At 57.1% G+C, this 20,492-nt stretch overlaps 3 protein-coding genes and 1 long non-coding RNA gene across 4 annotated transcripts; 1 reads left to right on the plus strand and 3 right to left on the minus strand.

Moving 5' to 3' along the window:
• The first annotated feature begins 2,703 nt into the window (after positions 1 to 2,703).
• SSTR4 (somatostatin receptor 4) lies at positions 2,704 to 5,172 on the plus strand. The gene is made up of 3 exons (XM_037405705.1): positions 2,704 to 2,910; positions 3,082 to 3,232; positions 3,591 to 5,172. The coding sequence occupies exon 3, from the start codon at positions 3,639 to 3,641 to the stop codon at positions 4,878 to 4,880; it is 1,242 nt and encodes a 413-aa protein (XP_037261602.1). The 5' UTR covers positions 2,704 to 2,910; positions 3,082 to 3,232; positions 3,591 to 3,638; the 3' UTR covers positions 4,881 to 5,172.
• An 864-nt stretch (positions 5,173 to 6,036) lies between these two features.
• Positions 6,037 to 9,439, minus strand: THBD (thrombomodulin). Its single transcript, XM_037405887.1, has one exon. The coding sequence runs from the start codon at positions 9,397 to 9,399 to the stop codon at positions 7,711 to 7,713; it is 1,689 nt and encodes a 562-aa protein (XP_037261784.1). The 5' UTR covers positions 9,400 to 9,439; the 3' UTR covers positions 6,037 to 7,710.
• A 1,176-nt stretch (positions 9,440 to 10,615) lies between these two features.
• Positions 10,616 to 11,575, minus strand: LOC119156220. The gene is made up of 2 exons (XR_005107022.1): positions 11,063 to 11,575; positions 10,616 to 10,827 (listed from the first exon to the last, which is right to left on the minus strand). It is a non-coding gene; the product is annotated as an uncharacterized LOC119156220 (long non-coding RNA).
• A 3,683-nt stretch (positions 11,576 to 15,258) lies between these two features.
• Positions 15,259 to 20,163, minus strand: CD93 (CD93 molecule). The gene has a single exon (XM_037405736.1). The coding sequence runs from the start codon at positions 19,901 to 19,903 to the stop codon at positions 18,173 to 18,175; it is 1,731 nt and encodes a 576-aa protein (XP_037261633.1). The 5' UTR covers positions 19,904 to 20,163; the 3' UTR covers positions 15,259 to 18,172.
• Positions 20,164 to 20,492: the final 329 nt, after the last annotated feature.

Below are 20,492 nucleotides of genomic sequence, written 5' to 3' on the forward strand. Positions count from 1 at the left end.
CTTTCCCCTGTGCTGCAGAGCCTGGCATGGGCTGCAGACCACCTTTGCACCGTGGGGTCATAGCGGGGGGTCATGCTGAAGTGTATTTTTCAGACATTTTCCAATTGGAATATTTCACCTGTTCCATTTTGAAACTATGTTTCCTTTTTTAGGAAAAGATTTAAAAATAAAAATGGCCTAGAGGGGGGAAAAAAAACACCCCACAGTCTGTTCTGCCCAGCAGTATATTTCATTGGGTTTTCATTTTGATCAGAGAAGAACAAGACATTTTCATTGGCTGTTTTTAACTCTTTTGGACATATTTCAAGGTGGATGTTTTTTCTTGCCACCAGAAAAAAACCAGTCAGCACCAGCTGCCTTTTGCTGGCAGAACCGGCAGGGCAGGGTGAGGCTTGGGTTTGCAAACGCCAAGCCGCCCAGTGTGGCAAGTAGCTCGGCCAGCGTGAGCATCGCGTGCCCTAAGCCCCTCAGCCTGCGCCCCCGGGAAAGGGGTAGCCCCCGCGTGAGGGGCAGGCTGGCACAGCCGCTGGGTGGGCACTTGGCACCCGAGGAACGCGCCCGTGTGCCAGCGTGTCGTGTTTGCAATAAACTGGTGAGGGATGGCTTCAGACCTCACCTGGCAAAGGCAATTATTGCTATTGCAGGCTGCGGGTGCAGCAGGTAGGGTTGATTTTTTGGTGGTTTTTTTTTTTTTTTTAACCTATTTGAATAGCACTCGATGCTATCTTGGGCGGAGGGAATGACTTGTTTTATTTTAAAATTAACCATCTGGAGAGCTTATTTCTTGAGGAAAAGACATGTTGATTTTTCTTCCTAGGCAGTTCAATCAAAATTCTTGGGGAAGAGTCTCTCACCTCAAATTTCTCGGCTCAGTGAGGTTTGGAAGGCAGGAGGGAGGGTAAATGCTGGTTAGCTCAGCACGGAGGGCAGCACCAGGAGGGGGTTTAAAGCCATTACTGCTGTTCATCCTTCCAGCCACGGGGAGCATTTTGGCTTAGAAAAAACTCATCTTTCACAAGCACTGGGGGTAGGACTCCCTAGGAAAGGCCCTCAAGACAGAGAGCTGCTCCCAAGCTGCTGGAGCGGTGCCTCCCAGGGCCCTAACAAACCGCCCCGTGTCAGGGCATCCTCAGCCACCTACAAGGAGGCTCCACAAAATGTTCCCTGGCAGCCAAAGCTGCTATTCGCCCCTGGTTCTTCCCACACAAAGCTTTTAGTGCCCTGGTCCTCCCCACCCAAAGCTGTCCCAACGACTAGTACCAGGAGCACAATGCGGGCAAAAGTCCTGCTTGCTGTGAAGGACTTTCCTCCCTTACAGTAAAAAAGCATTTAAAAGCTTCCTGTTGCTCCTGGGTGGTGGAAGGGGCCGATGTAACCTGCAGACGGTTTCATTGTTTTATTACACATTTTCCGGTCGCCGGCTGCAACAGGAACCCCCGGAGCACCGTGCCCCTCCTGGGCCCCCTGCCCAGCCCAGCAGCCACCGACACTGGGAACTTCTGTGCCATCGCAGCGGGCTGGAGCCTCATCTTCCCCCCAGCAAAACACCCCACGGAGGTGAGGGGGGAGCGGTGTGTGGAGATGGGGTGCTCTGTTCCCAGTGCCACAGTCCCTGCAGCTCCGGGTACCGGCATGCTCTGTGCTTCTCCATGTCCACCACACTAAGCCGGGATGTCATAGCCAAAACCTCCTTGCCAGCTGCGCAATTAACTATGGTTGTATATTTAAGCACCAAGAAGAAAACTGCACCTGCTTTCCCAGGCACATTGAGCCTGTTCTCAGTAATATAATATAGCACAACATAAGCGCTGATCTGTGCTCCTACCCCTGTGGTCAGAACCCCTCCACGCATGAATGAGCTGATGCGGGCAGCTCGCGGGCAGCCCGCAGCTCCACCCCGACTTCCCAAAACCTCCCCGACCCACGGGCACTCACCCGAGGCCGTGACCTGGGAACACGAGAGGCAGGTGCTGAGAGGGTCCTTTGCTCCATCCCTTGATGGCTACAGGCCGGGAGGGTGGGGTTAGGGCTGCGCCTGCAGGAAAGCCCCAGCCCCACAGCCGATGACTATGGTCCTCCCTGCCCCAGACCTGGGCTGTCACTCAGCTGAGCCATTGGGATTTCTTGGCACGAATATGTCCTTGATCCCTTTCACCAAAAAAACCCCAACCCAACAACAAAAACACAAAAAAACCAAACCCCAAACCAAACCAACCAACCAACCAAAAAAAAAAAAAAAGAAATACAACAGTTGATTAAAAAAAACAACCCAAAACCAAAAAAAAGCAGAACTCAGGATGCAATCTCTGCCCCTTTTTACTCGTTGCACCATGAAATTTGGTGTGGGCTTCAATGTGGGGCGATATTTTCAGTGCATAACCAATTTTGGGGCCAGGCTTGGGCCCCACCGCCTCCTGGTCCCCAAGTTTCTGAGGCCTGGTGCTGCGAGATGCTTCTCTCCTGCCACCAAAGCGGGGACCACCAGCCAGCCGGGGGTTCTCTGCCTGCACCCCCCTGCCTCGCAGTGGGTGGCATGGGGGCTCGGTAGGGAAGGGCTGGGCAGGGGGAAAGCAGGGATGCGCGGGAGGGATGCGGGGATGCGCGGGAGGGATGCGGGAGCGAGCGCAGGGGGCGGGCTGCTGGCAGTCACCAGGGCAACCTGCCTCCATCTCCTGCCTGGCCCGGGCGGGGACACCCCGGCGGCCCCCGCAGGGACCCGCCGGTGCGAGGGGATGCGCAGGCGGGGTGCGCGGGGGACCCCATCCCTCCCGCCCCGCCGCGCCTCCCGGGCTGCCGCATCCCGCCCGCCGCAGCGCCGGCTGAGCGTGGCGGAGCCCCGGAGGATGCTGCGTCCCCCCGCCGGGGGCACAGCCAGCCCAGCACCGCGCACCGGAGGGAGAAGCGTTCCGGGTACGTCCGCTGCGTGATTTTCCATCGGGAAGCGGAGAGCTAAACCAGCAGCTTGCGTTGTGTCTCTTTGTTTGTCACGGGGAAGCTGATTTGCGTGGCGTAGGTGATGGGGGGAGGCAGAGCAGCCTGTATTCCCGCCCGGCAAGTGCGGTCTGTCTTTTTCTTTAAAAGGTCCGAGTCCTTCTGGTCATCTAATTCGGGTCAAGCAGGACTTTGCATTGCCAACAGCCTGCCGTGGATCCCACCGGAGCAGCTCCCAGCACTGCCTGCCGCCCCCCGGGAGGGAGGAGGGAGGCTCTGTCAGTCCCTGGAGGACCGAGAGGTAAAATATGTCCAGCTCACCTCCTCCTTCTGTTCATTCCCCACAGGGTTTAATGGAACCCCTGGGGTTTGTAGCAGTGCGTTACAGCGGCTGGCGGCAGATTCCCAGGCCGCACAGCCGAGGTGCCCACACGCACGGGCACCCCACACCGCAGCCCCTAAGACCCCGAAGAGCCTGAGTGCTCTGTCCCAGCGGGCAACGCTGCTGCCCTGAGGGGAAGACGCCTGGGCAGGGCGCAGGGTTGATGGAGGGAGCAGGGGGGCTACAATCCAAGGGGGAAGGCAGGGGACATGCTTTGCACCTGCTGTGCGGCACAGTTCTCATCCCCTTCTCCCTCTGCCTGTGCCCTTGCCTGCAGGCTGGCCCCCATCCCCGGTGGTGTCCCGTCCATGGACCACCTCCCAGCATGAACGCCGACACCGAGCAGCTGCCGGCAGGGGCCCAGGGGGCTGGCGTGCCCCTCTGGACCGTATCCAGCTGGGCTGCCTCCGAGGTGCCCCCCAACACCAGCACGGCCACGGGAGAAGCTGGCCGGCAGCAGGGGCAGGCGGAGTGGGGCGGCAAGGCGGGCGAGATAGCAGGCATGGTGGTGATCCAGTGCATCTACGCCCTGGTGTGCCTGCTGGGGCTGCTGGGCAACTCCCTGGTGATCTTTGTCATCCTGCGCTATGCCAAGATGAAGACAGCCACCAACATCTACCTGCTCAACCTGGCCATTGCCGATGAACTTTTCATGCTCAGCATCCCCTTCGTGGCCACATCAGCCGCCCTGCACCACTGGCCCTTCGGCCGGGCCCTGTGCCGCACCGTTCTGGGCGTTGATGGGCTCAACATGTTCACCAGCGTCTTCTGCTTGACCGTCCTCAGCCTGGACCGCTACATCGCGGTGGTGCACCCACTGCGGGCAGCCACCTACCGCCGTCCTCGAGTGGCCAAGATGGTCAACGGCGGCGTGTGGCTCCTCTCCTTGCTGGTGGCTTCACCCATCCCAATCTTCGCCGGTACAGCAACCACCCGCGACGGCCAGGCTGTGGCCTGCAACCTCCTGTGGCCAAGCCCAGCCTGGTCGGCAGCTTTTGTGGTCTACACCACCTTGCTGGGCTTCTTGCTGCCAGTGTTGGCCATGGGGCTGTGCTACCTGCTGATTGTGGGCAAGATGCGGGCGGTGGCGCAGCGGGTGGGCTGGCAGCAGCGCCGGCGCTCTGAGGGCAAGCTGACGCGCCTGGTGCTGATGGTGGTTGCCATGTTTGTGGTCTGCTGGATGCCCTTCTACGTGGTGCAGCTGGTCAACCTTCTGCTGCCCGGCCGCCTGGATGCCACCGTCAACAATGCCTCCCTCATCCTCAGCTACTCCAACAGCTGCGCCAACCCCATCCTCTATGGTTTCCTCTCCGAAAATTTCCGGCACTCCTTCCACGGCGTGCTGCGCCGCTGCCTCGACGCCAGCCTCTGCTGCTGCCACACTGGGGAGGGGGCTGCTGAGGAGGAAGAGGAGGAGGAAGAACCCCTTGACTACTGTGCCGCTCCCCGGGGGGACGACAAGGGCAAGGGCTGCGTCTGCCCACCCCTGCCCTGCCAGCAGGAGCCCGTGCACCCTGAGCCCTGCTGCAAGCCCGGACCCCTCCTCACAAAGACCACGGCCTTCTAGCGTGCCCTCACACCTCACCAGTCCCCGTGGGCATCTCCACTCGGCATGGGCAAAGGGGACCCTGGAGGAAGAGGGGACACGCCACCAATGCCCCGCACCGCCAGTCCCCACTCGCGCTGTTGCAGCTCAACAAAATAAAAAGCCATAAGACTGGCCTGTGACACAGTTAATTACGTTGGCTGAGTAACTATTGCCATTACCTTCGGCACGCAGGAGCCTCCGCTGGGATCAGGGATGGTGAGGATTTCAAAATGTGTTGGTGAAGGGCAACTAGCCACGGGGCACGTGCCCCTCTGGGATAATAAAACACAAGCTGCCCGTTCCATCCCTGAGACATGCTCTGAAAGACGGGGAACAGCCTGAAAGCCCATCAGCCCCGCTACATCTATGGCAGAGCAAGGGGGTAGCACCAGACCAGACCTCGATGCCAGCTCTGAAGGTTGAGGAGAGGACAGGATCAACCTGACCCCTTTGGGTTCCTCTTCTGTAACAAAAAAAAAAGGGAGGTTCTGAGCAACTGAGATGAGAGCTTGAGACTCCGCAACCTGAGCCTTGGCAGGCTCCAGGGCGTCCCAAGCCTCCCTCCAGCTACTGGGGAAAGGAAAAAACTTTGGTCCCAGCGATAAACCTCCCCCACAAATTCCCAGGCAAAGGGATTTTAGGACACACAGGACCAAACCTGCATTTTCCACAAGAAAACCCAGGAGAACAGAGTCCCGCGCTCTTTGCCGCAGGTAAACATCACCTCTAGTGGTACTTGAAACACATACCCATAGAAACTTCAGCTGAGGAACAGCCCCGGGGCTCTACCGGCTTGGTCATGCTGAGGTAGCATTAAATTAGCCATTTCCAGCTTATTTGGTTTTAACTTGGTCCTTTTAATGTTATTCTTGTTATCCTCCATTATTTATGGCTCATTCCTTCTATTTTAATCACACAGGCAAAATAACGGGCAGGGCGTGTTTTCAGCCTGATGCTCCACTAAGAGCCCACAACTCCTTTTTCCCTTTTTTTTTTTTTTTTTTCCATTTTCTTTTTTTCATCTCGCTCCAGCAGGGTTTGTGACTTCTGGAGCTCTGGCTGCGAGATGGGCCAATGCTCGGTGAGGCAAACCATTTGTTTTGGGGAAGGGGAGAAAGAATATTTCATTAGCAGCTTTCTATAAACCAGACTGTAAAAGCTTTATTGGTCTACACACAAAATCACCATGTGATTGTGCATCGCGTAGGGTATATTTCCAATAAATAAATATTTACAAATGTGCCGGGTGTATAAAACAGTGGGTTGAATCATTTACATTAGGAAAGCTACGGTTCGTACAATGCATATCTTTTTCTTTTCCTTGGAGGCTGCAGTGTAGCTCTGCCCTTCTGGGGTGAGGGGGGGGGGGGGCGGTGCAAACGCTGCGTGATCGCAAGCTCAGTCACCACGCAAGTGGGGGGAAGGCTGGGGGACACAACCCCCCTGAGCTCCGCAGCCCCTCTGCAGCATCCAGCCCTCCCAAGCTCTGACCTCAGGCTTGCAAAACTTCCTGTGGGAAAGCCAACTGCTGCTGCACGCCGATATTTCACGGGCATAAAGCTGTCAGCACCCGCTCCGCCGCTCGCCCTGTGCCCGCACCAACAGCTGCCGGCCTCACCCCATGGCGGCTGCTGGAGCAGGACCCCCCGCCCCGGCAACAGGCTGCCTTTGCAGAGCTGCCCCTTGCCTCCCGACCCAACGATGGAGCTGGAAAAGCACATCAAAATACTTCTCCAGATTTATCCCTCCCCCCCCCCCCCCCCCCCCGTGTGGCTGGAAAGTAAGCAGCGGGCTGGATCCTGCGCACCAGGGAAAGTTTTGCCGTGAGCCTCAACATGGGTTAGACTCAGCCCCGACTAAGGGAAAAACCAGGAAAAAACCCTGTGGGCAGGAGGGGTCAGTCAAGCGGGTTTGTAAAAAAAGGCAATCAAAGGGTTTAACCCAACAGTAGCAGAAAATCACGGAAGAAATTGCATGGGGAACACGAGGCTCGCCAGGACTGCAAATGGCCTTTCCTACCATGGATAAAAATGATGCTGGCAGTCTTGGTATTCCTGTTTCGGCTCTGCGCCCCTGAAAAAAAGCCCCGAAACAGTAAGAAGGACTAGAAATCAGGGATTTTAGCCCTCGCACGGTGATGCTCAGCAGGGTCCCCAGCGAGCGATTTAAGGTGAAAAGTGCTCAGCTGCCAGAGATGAGAGGCAAAAGATGGGGACAGGGACAAAACCCAGGGCTCTGCTGGCGAGGCAGAGGGGCGCAGAGGAGTGTGGCAGAGCGCCGACCACAAGATCTTTGCTCCTTCTTCCATTGCCCATGAATTTAAAAACAAACTAAACCAAGCCCATACAAAAGCAGGAGCATCCCTGTCCCTCGCCGTCCCGTCCAGTGCAGCGGCATGCCCCCGGCCCGGGGAGTGGGCTTGGGGGCGGCAGCCTCCCGTCCTGGGCAGCCACTCGGTCCCACGCTTGGTGGGGACTGAAGTAGCCCGTTCCAGCCGGAGACGTCCCTCCTGCAACACACTCACGGTTTGTGCTTGAAGCTCGCCCCTCCCTGCCCCGACTGCCGTCTCAGAAAAGGAACGCCGAATGCCCACCACCCGCAAAGGGAGCGGCCAGGGAGCTCCGTGCCCTCCACCTTCGCTGCTCTCTGGCACGAGTATTGCAAGAGTCGGCTGCAAAGCAGTGAGCGTTCTCGGCAGTGGGGCTGATCACAGCGCTTCCCAAATTCTCATTTGAAAAAACCACGAGGGCGGGGGGAGGTAAATGCTACCCAGTTCCATCCGCACCCCCCTCCGTCCTGACGGCTCTCCCTACAATTTCTGGCTGGGGACGGCACACCCCAAGGTGACCGGCTGGAGTCCCATCTCCTTTTCGTGGGGGCCACTGCACTTGTAATCCATGGTGGCAGGGGGCCTGCAGCGCTTCTTTGCCAGGTGGTAGCCCAGGGCCAGCAGAGCCAGGGCTGCGGAGAGGACGCCCACAGAGATGCCCACCAGCACGCCAGGGTGGAGGCGCTCCACCTTTGGCGGGGTCCGGCTGGGGATGGGCACCGGGGGTTCGGACCCGGCAGCGTCCCCAGAGTACGCTCCCTCCTTGTCGTCCTCCTGGATTTTGATGCAGTGGTTCTGGCTGTGGAGCCGGTAGCCGGCGTGGCAGTGGCACTCGTAGCTGCCGGGGCGGTTGGTGCAGTTGTGCTCGCAGAAGTTCATGTCGCACTCGTCGATGTCCACACAGACCTTGCTGCTGTTGGCATCGTCGTCCAGCACGAAGCCATCAGGGCACTCGCAGGCCAGGGTGTGCGGGTCGCACTGGGCCGGGCACTGGCTGCGGTTGCAGTGCAGCAGGCAGTGGGTGGGCTTCAGTGAGTCGATGGCGTAGCCCGGGAAGCAGCTGCAGCGGTAGCCATCGGGCACGTCCTCGCACTGCTGCTCGCAGGGTGCCTCGTAGCAGCGGGAGAGGGGCCGGCAGTGCCCCTCCACCATCTCGTAGCCACGCTGGCAATGGCACTCGAAGCCGCCCTCGGTGTTGACGCAGACCTGCTCGCACAGCCTGGGCACGGCAGCGCAGTCGTCGATGTCCTCGCAGCTGCTGCCGTCGGCGGCCAGCCGGTAGCCCGCCTCGCACATGCAGAGGAAGGAGGCGCCGGCCACGACGCAGTGATGCTGGCAGGGCGCGCCGGCGCAGGGCGAGCCGCACCCGCGGCCGTCGGGGCTCAGCACCTTGCCGTCGGGGCAGGAGCAGCGCGGCCGGCCGCCCTCCTCGCCGCACGCCCCCTCGCAGCCCCCGGCGGCCAGGCGGCAGGGCCAGGCTCCGGGCTCGGCGCGGCTCCAGCGCGGTCCCCCGCCCTCCCCGTCCTCCTCGCAGCGCAGCTCCAGCCCCAGGGCCGGCACGATGGCCGCGCTGCGGGGCGGCAGCGCCAGGAAGTCCCCGCCGCGGGCGCCGAAGGGGGTTGTGTAGGTGACGGGCAGCCCCTCGGCGGGGGGCAGGCGGCCGCAGCTGGCCGCGTAGTTGTACTCGCAGAGGAAGCCGTCGGCCGGCGCATCGCAGCGCCTCTCCTCCCAGCGCAGATCCCGCGACACGGTCACGCAGCGCTCTCCGCACCGCCGCCCCGACGGCGCCCAGTTGGAGTAGTCGGTGCGGCGGTCGCCCGTCACCCACTGGAAGCCCCGCAGGCGCTGGGCCGGCTCGGTGCAGGGCAGGGGGGACGGCAGGCGCAGCCCCAGCCACAGCCGCCCGCCGCGGCTCTGCAGCAGCAGCGCGATGGCGTCCTCCGCCACGGTGGAGCGGACGGTCATCAGGTGCCCGCCGCCGCGCTCGCACACCGCGCTGGCCTCCGCGAACGGCCGCGCCGCCCAGAACACGGCGAAGCAGTCGTGCTCCAGGCACTGCGCGCCCGAGGGGGCGGCCGGCCCCGGCTCCCCCCCCGGCTCCGGCTCCCGCCCCTGCCCCAGCGCCAGCGCCAGCCCGGCCAGCAGCAGCGGCAGCGGGAGCCGCCGCATGGCGGGCGGCGGACGGGCCGGCCCGCACGGCAAACCTCTGGCACGCCGTCGGCCCGGCCGCCCGCCCCATTTATAGCCGGTGCCGGCGCCCCCCGCCCCTCGCCGCAGGAAGGAAGCGCCTCCGGGGACGGGCCGCCGCCGCCGCGCGGAGTGATTGCGGCGGGGGCGGCCGGTAAATCCCGGCTGCCGCCCACCCCGAGCTCCCCCCCCCACCCCGCTGCCCGCCCGCCCCGTCCTGCCGCCGGCTCCTCCCCGCCCAGCCGGGGGCCGGGGGCGCTCAGCGGGGGGCGCGGGGGAGCCGAGCGCTGCCCAGGGGTACCCCCTCTCGGGGCGCGCCGGCAGCCGGGCTCCGGGGCTGAGCAGCGCCGGGAAAAAGCCATTTTTTGCCTTGTCCCGAGGGAGAGCAAGCGGCGGAGGGCTGCTCCCTGGCCGAAGGGCCCCCGGGGGGGAAGGCAGCCCGATGGAGCCCCCCCGGCTCAGCGCCCCGGCTCAGTATAGCATCGGCTCCACCGCGCTCAGCACCGGCCCAATGCCTGCTGAGCACCCGCAGCTGGCACCAGTGGCCATGACAAAGCTGGTGTGAGGTGGCGATGGGGAAGCCAACGTGGGCGGCGATGGCAAAGCCAACATGGCTGGTGACGGCGAAGCCACCGTGAGACAGCGATGGTGAAGCTGACACAAAGTGGTGATGGCAAAGCCAACGTTAGATGACAATGACAAAGCTGACATGGATGGCGATGGCAAAGCCCACATCAGACGGCAATGGCAAAGCTGACAGGAGATGGCGATGGCAGCAGCACTGACGGCAGCCCCCATGCCATCCCCACTAGCCCCTACCCCAGCGGGGACGCCCTGTCGGGGCCGGGCAGCTGGCCTGTGGGTCCCTGCCAGCCTGCCTGGCACTGCTCAGCCCCTGCCTCGCCGAGCCGGGGGTCCCAGCTCCACCACAGTCGTTCCTATCCCCTCCAAGGCCGCTGCTGCTCAGCTGCACACCACAAGGATCCCTCCGGACCTCAAAGGCAGTGAGGGTGGGGGGCTGTAGGGTGCCGGGGGTCTCACCCCCAGGGTCCTGTCTCCCCTTCCTCACAGGTGCCTCTGCTGCTTTCTGGACAGCTGTACCCTTTCCGTGCTTTTATTTTTGCAGGATCCGCCTCTGCTGTCAGAAACAGCCCAGAGCAAAACAAAAATGAAAAGCAAACATCCAAAGCCTCGCCACTCAAAGGAAAGGGTATTTGACCCTTTTTTTTTTTTCAATTTTGAGACCAGTGTTTTTACCGAAAGACTCAGTCACTGCAATTAGCCCTCGGGATCCCCTGCGGAGCAGCAAATCCCTGGTTCCTCACTTCGCTGGTTGCGAGTAGGTTACTTTATTAAACTTGTATGTTTGTCTTGTCCTCTTCCTGTGCGGTTCGCATAGCTTACACGGTGCTGTGGAGAGAAGGAAAGATGGGGAAAAGAGTAATAATAATCCTGAATAATAAACATAACTAATACAATAAAAAAAATAATTTTTAATATATATATTTTTAAAAGCCATCACGAGGCAAACTGTGCTGCTTGGTAGCTCGGTAGCTGCAAAGCTAGCCTGATGGAAATGGGCACAGAGGAGCTCGTGCTCTTTATCAGACACCTTTCCCCTGCCCATCTTTGGCCTCTTTCACACCTTCATCCATGGCGCTCTGGGAAGGGGAGTACCAAGGAAATGCTATTTTCCTTTCAACTGCAGGAGGAACGATGGAGAGCTCCGAGCTTGGCCTACAGAGCATTCCGGTCTATCCTTCCAACCCCTTGAAAATTCCAGCTCGTTCACCTGCACGGGAAACAAAAGCCTATGGGTGTGATTCTGCCCGCAGGGATGCTCGCCCAGGAGAGGGGCAGGCAGGGGCATGGCGCAGGGCTGGGGTCAGCCCAGGGGTCCTTAACCTCAGCCTATAAGCCATCGTCTCCCCCTAAGATTCCATTCCTGCCAGCGTGAATCATTTGTCTGGGAAGAGCTCAGCTGCTCTTCATCGCCACAAAACATGCACAGGGGATAATTCCCAGAAGCTTCCTGGAGGGCTTGGTAACGCTGACCTTGCGTTGCTTTAGTAAAACCTGTCATTCCCCAGTTGTGGGTTTTATTTCACTTCTGGTGGTGTTTTCCTTTTCCTTTTTCCTTCTTTTTCTTTTCCTTTTCTTTTTCCTTTTTCGTTTTCTTTTCCTTTTTCTGTTCTTTTCCTTTTTCTTTTTCTTTCTTTTTCATTTTTGTCTGTTTTCAGAAGCAAAAGAGCAAAATAAGGGGGGAATGGTCTGGGCAAACAACAGAAAAAGAAAGGAGACAGAATGTGATGGGTGGAAAGGAAAAAAACCTGATAGTTTTCTGTTCTTTTTTTAAAAAAAAACAAACAAAAGAAGTAATTATAAAAATGGTTACAATTCTCCTTTTCAAGGCTGCATGATGAGAAATATTTTGAAAAATTCCAGGAAAAAATACAGTACTCCCCAAACAACGATTACTCAGGTCATCCCACTGATGTCCTTGCCCTGCTGACAACAGTTTGCCGGGCTGGTCTCGCTACTAGACGGGGAAAGATAATCTGAGCAGGAGAAAGGAGATTAACCATGTTTTAATAACTCTTTTTTCATTGAGATGACCCTTTCTCTCCGTGGCCCCGGAGCAGGGCAGGCGGTGGTGGTGCGGCGGCGCAGGGCTGACTCACGGTGCTCTTCCTGCCGCCACCCGCCTGGCCCCCCGACGGCTGCCCCCCGCGATAACCCAGGGCGACCTTTCGCTCTGCTTGGGTCTGACTCACCGGGATGTCACTGTCACCCTCGGGCAGAGGAATGCTGCTGGCGGGTATTTTGAATAGTTCCGACCTGCGGTTATGTGTCACGGATCTTCTCTGCTTGGTCCTCGGGCTTTGGAAATGAGGTTCCTCATGTCAGGATGCTGATAATTATACACAGTTTAATATAATGTAATAGTTGAATGTAATACAATATAATTAAGGTAAGTACAATAAATATAATAAGGATAATAAATATACTATGCTGTAATGTGCTGTAATATAATAAATATAATGTGTACTATGCTAGACTGTAATGTAATGGAATATAATGAATATAATTACTATACTGTACTGTAATGTGATATAATAAATATAATTCATGTAATATAATAAATGTATATAGACTATACTGTACTGTACTGTTATATAATAAGTATATTTAACATAATAAATATAACACAATATCATAAATATACTATACTGTAATGTAATATAATAGATATAATTTATATAAAAGTACAATAAATATAATAAATATACTATACTATGACATAACAATATAATCTCAAATTGTTACGTCAGGATGACCAAAGCCTGAAGGGCAGAGCGCTGAGCAGCACACACGTGCCTTTCCATGGGCGCACGCTCTGCCCTGGTCCCGCCTGGGACCGTTAAGCCCGGTTGGGCCCTTCTGCCCGCGTTGGGTGACTTGTGTGGGCTGGGCGTACGAGCCCTGCTCCCGCCGCGCTGCCACCACAATCTGTGCAGAAAAAGCAGATTTCCCTGCCCTGAACCAGAGGAAAAACATCTCAAGGCCAGGTAGCGGTGGACAAACGAATACATCCAAAAATACGACTCAGTGCCTGGGCAGGCACCTGGGCGGGATGGGGACCTGCAAGGGGGCATTGCTGCACAGCCGTCCTGAGGATGCTTAATTGGCTGCACACCAATTAAGAGCATTACTTGTGGTTTTGCCTGGAGGGAGTTTTGTCCACCATGGCTTTGGAGAAGGCAGGGCTGGAGGGCTCAGGCCTGGTGGTGAGTGAGCCTTCTTCCCGGCCAGAACTGGAAAAATGTTTTCTCCACAGGTGCCTGCGTGGCTCCATGGTCTCCTACGGCCACAGTTTTCAGCCTGGGTGCAGAAAATGCAGCTTGGGAGCAGTGGTAGGGCTGGACTAGGTCCTGCAAGCACGCCTGCTACTTTTTTTTCCCTCTGGCTCATAGTTTTATGTTAATTCTTGGACTACAACCAGGGAAAGCAGCCGATGCAGTTTCCCACAGGGATTAAAGCTTCCTGAGGCTGGGTGTCTGTGACATCTGGCACGGCAAGTGTGTGACTTCTTCTCCCACCATCACCTCCACGCGGTGCCCTGCCCTCACCCCCCTCCCCCCATACCCCCCCCCCCTCCCAGTGCCACCCCATGCCCCTGCCCCAAGCCAGTGCAGCCGAGTTAATCGGCATTTTCTCTAAGGGCTGGCAAGCACATAGCTCCATTTACAGGGAATGGAGAGGTGAGGCAAACCTTGTCAGGACCCCAGCAGGGAAAAGGCTGGAAGTTTGGCTTATCTAGGGGCTAATCTTATCCTTCACCGTCAGCTTTCTGTTGACCCTTGCAGCATCCTTGAGACATGCACTTGCCCAGCAGCTCGAGGTCCCCGAGGCTGGGTTTTCCCTTAGGAAATTTCCCGTAGCATCTTTGCTCTGACGCAGGCTGGCTCCTTCCCCCGACACGTTGTCACCAGCCTTGCTCGAATCTGCTTGGCCAGACGTGAACTTCACTTAGCAGCCTTGAAAGGGCTCGGGAAAGCCAAATGCCAAGAAACATTTAAAAGATAAAAATAATAAAAAGAGGAAATGAACAGACATCTAAAGCATCTGTTTTTGCAGTGGCTGACTGTGGAATTTGAAGGCAGAAGCATGGTATTTTGTAGATAATATTTTAACTTTAGTCAGTACCTTTTCTCTAAATTCTTCTGGTGGGAGCTGTTTCCCTGCAGCACCTTTCCTAGAAATGGGGGAAAATTATAAATGGGGTATGGCAGAATTAGCATGTTGCACTGCTTGGCTTTGTTTTATTGGGTTAGCGGGGAGGCTATTGCAGGGGGCCCTCCACCCAGCGTGCCCCAACCTCGGCCCAGCACAATAAATGAGATCAGAGGTAACAGCAGGCTGGCAGCCTCTTGCCACATTTTGGCTGGCAACAACGTTCCTGCTAAGATATCACCATCATCCCACCCTTGGCAGCTCCTTGTGCTTGGCAGGGACACCCCCTGCTCCCTGCACAGGCTCTGCCAGCAAATTTTACCTGGCCAGCGGCCGGCAGAACAACTCTGGGAACGCTCCTTGTAGTCTGATGTGTCAGAGGCACCAAACATCCATCATGAGACGCAGTGTCCTTTTTTTAGGGTTTTCTTGCTTTTAAACACTATTCCAGGCAAATATCAATGAGTCATGAAACACCGCATGAATGCTACTTCAGGCATGGGTGAAACAAATGGGGGTTTATGTTGTTGAGGGGGTTTTCCCCCATCTTTGAGACCCTTTCCCTGTTCAGGATGGCCTTTCTTTGTTGGTGCATGCCATGGGGGTAGCTCTAGCTGCCAGCAGTCCTGCAGCTTGAATTCATGGAGCTTCTGTGTCCGGTTGCTGACCAGAGCCAGAAAACCAGATCTCTGCCCTCATGCAGAGCTAGGCTGAAATCAGCAGGTTTGCTTGTGGGCTTAGGAATTTGCTCGTGGGTTTAGGACCATGTTCATGGGCTTAGGACCTGGTTTATGGGTTTAGGACCTGGCTTATGGGCTTACGACCTTGCTCATGGGTTTACTCACTCAAGTGAGTCCACACTTGCTTGTGGACTCAGGGTCCAACTGAGATCATCCCAGTGCCTTGGTAGACACAAAGTGGATGGTCCTCCCTCAGGACAGCAGTGCCTATGAAAGCATGAGACCCCACTGACTTTGCTGCATGAGGGATGAGCGCGGACAGAGGCTCTGTTAGCACCATCCACCGCTGTAGAAAATGCAGGGATTACATGTACGAAATAAATAATAGAGCTTGATATCATATATATGTATTAAAAACCACTGAAGACGCATTCTATTTAGATTTTATTGGTGTTTCATCAGAAAAGCAACATATGGTGTTATTCAATGTGTGGGATAACCTTATCCTTTTAGTCAAAGACAAAGTCGACTCAGTCCTGACGTGCCGCTGCCATGAAGGACAAGGAGTGTCTTAATTCTGGACCGTAAGAATATAACACTTACTTCATTACAAACCAGTTGATATCTACAAGCATTTTGGACGTGTTGGCTAACCCGTCCTGCCATGGCGACAGCAGGACAGTATAGGTCTTGCTTATAATGGCACCTCATGTGTATGGAGGGAACAGGGAGCAGAGGTAGCTGCCCCAGGCACAACGGTAAAACCACCTTGGGCCAGGATGAATGTCCTGTCTCCTTTAAGACAGGGTACCAAACTATCTGGTGCCATTCACATTTGCTTCAGTCCATGGGATTCATGGGGCCCTGGATAACTCTCTAACGAGGACATGGATCAAAACATTCCTGCTGGGTTCGTGGCAGGAAGAAAGGGAGAGATGAGATTATCCAGGTGTAACTGCACCAGGGTGAAGGATGCTACATCAGGAAATAATCCACCCGAGAGAGCCCAAACTAAACCCAGGCACAAAGTAGTGCCTTCCCTAGGCTGGACTCACTACCGTACTCCACTGGTAATACAGTACGCATACCGGAATACACAAAGGTCATAACAGAAATCAGGATTATAGGTTTTAGCGAGGAATTCTGGAATAAATAGCACGTCTCAGATTTGTACCAGCTCTGAGCCTCTGTTTACGCTTCCTTTTCCCTTTTTCATAGTGGAATAAGTGTTAGATACAACAATTAATTGATAACTTAACTGAAAAATAAGGCAGAAAGACCCCGAGACTATTAACATCTGGAAAACACCTCAGCTTTTGATAAAGCAGACCAAGCAGTTAGTGCCCTGCAATGCGAGGCATGGTGCTGCGACTGCCTTTTCCTCACGCAGACCCTGAGTCGGCATAGCCCAACAGCGCAGGCATAATTTTATGTATGTAGGTTGTCTCACCAATTTCGGTATGGTTTCTCATTTGCATAATTTATTCATGCATTTGAAATGCTTTGCCAGCTTGTCATAACACAGACAGGGCATGAATTTTCAGTGGGACTTCTAAGAAGGCCACTGCTGCATTCATTGCTTCTCCCAGCCACTGTGTGGAGAAAAGGAAGCACAGACAGAACATTAGAAACATTTCTATCAGCTACATTTTCCTGTGTTGTTGTGTTTTGGCATTCTTTTAATTTTACAATGGAGACATGAAGACAAGAAAAAACAGCAGGAAAGGGTTTTCCTCCACACATGGAAGAACAGGATGCAGGTCGCTGCCTACAGCAAACTCCTTTGTGTTCAGTTCCCATTTCTGCAGCCATTAAGCCTCGAGCATACAATGAAACGAGCAGAAACCTCAGGAAACCTATGTGCCGTTCAAATCACATGTCTGTTCTTCTCTAGAACCTTTTTGCCTTGTAGAGCACGGGCAAATAATGAAGCTAGCACTGCCTGATGGCAAGCAGGACTGCCTCTGTGCCACTCAGTTTTTTGGGGAGGATTCACGCTGGAACAGCTCAAAGAGGCTTCATTCATGGCCCGGTATAAACAGCCCTCTGAAGTTGGGTACCTGGGGAAAACTGGGGAACAACTTAGCCTTGAGAAAGCATTTGCTTTGAAGAGAGGTTAGAAGTCTTATATATAATAATTAGCAAATATACAACATCCAGTGTATTCTTTGCAGGGGGAGGAATGGAAAACACACACAGCCTGGACCCTGGGCTTCGGGAAGGGGTTCTACCCAAAAAGTATGATCCAGCAGGAAAAATCCAGTCTCTCATCCAGCTGCATTTGAAGGGGAGCACTGTCTTCCGTATTTTGCAAGTAGTTTTAAGCTGAATACACCAGAAACAGAGGTGGTTCTTCTAAGCACAGTTTTTCATACCTTTTTACCATATATCCTCTGGTCTTGGCCCCTCATCTACAAGGCCAAGCTGAACAGCACTCCCCATGCTGTGTGCGCTCGGGGATGGGGGGTGGAGGTTTTGCCCCCCCCCCCCCCCCCCCCAGTACTCAGCGTGATTGCACTCCCTACCCAGGCCTGGGGAGCTGCAGGAATGAAAGCTCCGCTAACCTGGCAGTGCCTGCTCCCCTGGAGAAGCCCTCTGCTGCTGTAGTTTTAAAAAGGTTTATTCAGTTACCTCTGATGTGACATTTTTAATTAAAATAAAAATAAACAACCCTGCTTGTGGCTGCAGAGACCAATTCTTGCCCTGGTGGAACAGAGAAGAATTTCAAACCTATTTCAATGAGAACAAGGCAAAACCGAGGGTTGAATGCAGGCTGTCTGCTGCCAGGGAGGCGAGAGCAGGGGGACTGGTGTTGCTTTTGGATGACAAAGTCTGGGGGGCTGGGGGGGCTGTGCAGGGATGGGGCAGGGAAGCTGCTGCTTTTGCACCTTGGCATTTGAAATACAGGTAGGGGAGACCAAATGAAAAATGAAATTAACCAGTTTGGAAGGCAAATCAAAACTTATAATTTGCTATTTTGAAGCACAGTGGGGTCCTGCAGAGTTGAGGGGCAGCCCTGGCAGGCAAATTCAATCCCATTCCCTCTCTCCACCTGGCAGCACTGTCCCAGTTAACCCTTCTCTCGCGGCAGCGGTGGCTGGTTTGTAAACCGCAGGGCTGATTTGGGCTGCCTTCCCACCCAGCGCCCAGACCTGCCTTTGCAGGAGAGATCAGCTCCCGCTTTGCAAGGAACCCCAGAACAGGCTCCCGGACATGCCATGTTGAACAGACAGCATCGCCCCGTCCCCATCCCCATCCCTTTTCTTTTTTTTTTCAGTTTGCGAAAAAGATGTTCTCTGTCACTGAGGCTCTGCTCCCCCGCCTTGCTGCCTTGGACACCATTACCTGCACTCGCCGCCCACCCTATGGCTCTCCGGCTGCTCCGGCACCCAGCAGTAGTTGTCCGCTGCATTTTTGGCTGTCCGCTTCTCCCGCTTGGCCGCCCTCTTCCTGCAGGCAAGCAGGGCCAGGGCAAAGGCCATCAGCAGCAGGATCGCTACGAGGCTGCCCAGGATGTAGTAGAGTAGCAGCCGGGGGCCGTCGGTGCTGTGCTCAGGGCCGGGCGCTGACCCTACTGCCGTGGGGGCTGGCAGCATTGCCCCGGTGGCGATGCCCAGTGTCCGGGGGATGCCGGTGGTCCATGGGGCACCTGCGGTCTGGAGGCTGCCTGCGGTCTGCAGGGTGCCCCTGGTCCGTGGGACACCTGTGGTACGCAGGGTGCTGTTGGGGGCCCCCGTGGGCTCCTCTCCGGTGGTGGCTGCGGGACGGCAGCCATGTCCATCCTCCTCCAGGACGAAGCCAGGCAGGCAGAGGCACTCAAAGCCACCGGGCAGGTTGCGGCAGGGCCCGGGGCAGGGGTCCCGCAGGCACTCATCTACGTCCAGGCAGGCATCGCCACCGCCGGGCTGGCGCTGGTAGCCGGGCTGGCAGGCGCAGTGGAAGGAGCCGGGGACGTTGAGGCAGAGCTGGGGGCAGACGCCAGGCCGGGCACACTCGTCCTCATCGCGGCAGAGGCGGCCATCCGTCCCGGCCGGCTGGTAGCCGGGCCGGCAGAGGCAGACGAAGCTGCCGGCTGTGTTGTGGCACTCGTGCTGGCAGGGCCCGGCCAGGCACTCGTCCATGTCCAGGCAGCTGCGGCCATCGGGTGCCAGGGCGTAGCCGGCCTCGCAGCCACACTCGAAGCCACCGGGCCGAGTCCGGCAGGTCCCCTGGCAGGGGTTGGGCTGGCAGGCATCCTCGGGCAGGCAGGAGGCCATGTCGGGGGCCAGGACGTAGCCGGGGTGGCAGGCGCACCGCGGGGCCTCCCCAGGCGCCTCCAGGCAGCGGTGCTGGCAGCCCCCGTTGCGGTGGGCGCAGGCGGCAGGGCAGAGGGGCCCGGGGGGGTGCCAGGCGAAGCCGCCCCCCTCCAGCGGCCCCTTGCAGAGAGCGAAGGTGGGTCCCTCGCCCCCCTCGCAGGTGACCTCTGCCAGCGTGCCGAAGGGGGCCGCAGCCAGGCGGGAGCTGCGCACCCCGAAGGGGGTGGTGTAGGCCACCCGGCTGGGCCCGGCCAGTGGCAGGGGCCCGCACATCCCGCGGAAGCTGAACTTGCAGAGGAAGGCGGGCAGCAGCGCCCGGCACGGGCGGTCGGCCCAGCCAGCGGGGCCCCAGGGCCCGGCGGGCCGCAGGCTGACGCAGCGGGCGCTGAGGCAGGTGACGGCCGGCTCGGCCAGCCAGGCTGAGTAGTTGCCGGGGTCCCCGCCGGCTGCCCAGGCGAAGCCCCGCAATGGCTCCTGCGGCTGGACGCAGCGGCCCCGTGACAGCGACAGCCCGATCCACGCCGGGTCCAGCCAGCCGGCCATGGCCAGCAGCTCCTGCAGCCGCTCAGCCTCGCCAGGGCTGCGCGCCGGGGCCAGGTTGCCGCCGTTGTGGTGGCAGCGCTCCTGGGCCGCGCTCCAGCCCAGCTCGGCCCGGTGCAGGGTGTAGCAGGCGGTGCCGGCGCACACCACCTCGGCCTCGGCCTCGGCCTCCTCCCCGCCGGAGCCCCGCGGCAGCAGCGGCAGCAGCAGCAGCAGCAGCAGCCGGGCCGCGGCCATCCCGCCGGCTGGACGGACGAAGGGTGGGATGGAGGGACACGCCAGCCGCCGGCTCACATCCCCTCGCCCCACCGCGCTCGCCCTACGCGCATCCTGTGCTCCCCGGTCTCCTATTTATCACCGGAGGCTGCAGTTTCCTGTAGCTGCCTGCTCGCTGCTGCCGGCCCCGGTCCCCTCGCTGTCTTCCCTCTCCTCGCTGCCATCCCAAAGCTCTGGCTGCAGAGGGGCGTGCTGCCCTTCAGCCACCAACGTTTTTCTGCAGGGGAAGCTACCCGGGTTCCTGCTTTTTTCCCTGCTTTTTTAATTTTCCGGGGCTTGATCTACTCGCTCACCCCAGCAGATGACTTTTCTAATCCCTAATAGGGCCTGACCATTTTCAAGCATGCATTGCTAAAAGGGGAAAAAAAGAAAACAAATAACTATGCATAAACAAAACGCTGTGGGATCCCTCGCTATCAGCCTCTAAAGGAAACTGAATATTTGGCGCGGTGTCCCATGCACATGCTACATCTCCAGTGCATTTTTCCCCTTCTTGGTGCGCTTTAAATAGATGGACAAGGCCTGAAATAGGAGCTAGGTCGTGGGAAGG

This window comes from Falco rusticolus, chromosome 12, assembly GCF_015220075.1.
Source record: "Falco rusticolus isolate bFalRus1 chromosome 12, bFalRus1.pri, whole genome shotgun sequence".
NCBI classification, from domain to species: Eukaryota; Metazoa; Chordata; class Aves; order Falconiformes; family Falconidae; genus Falco; species Falco rusticolus.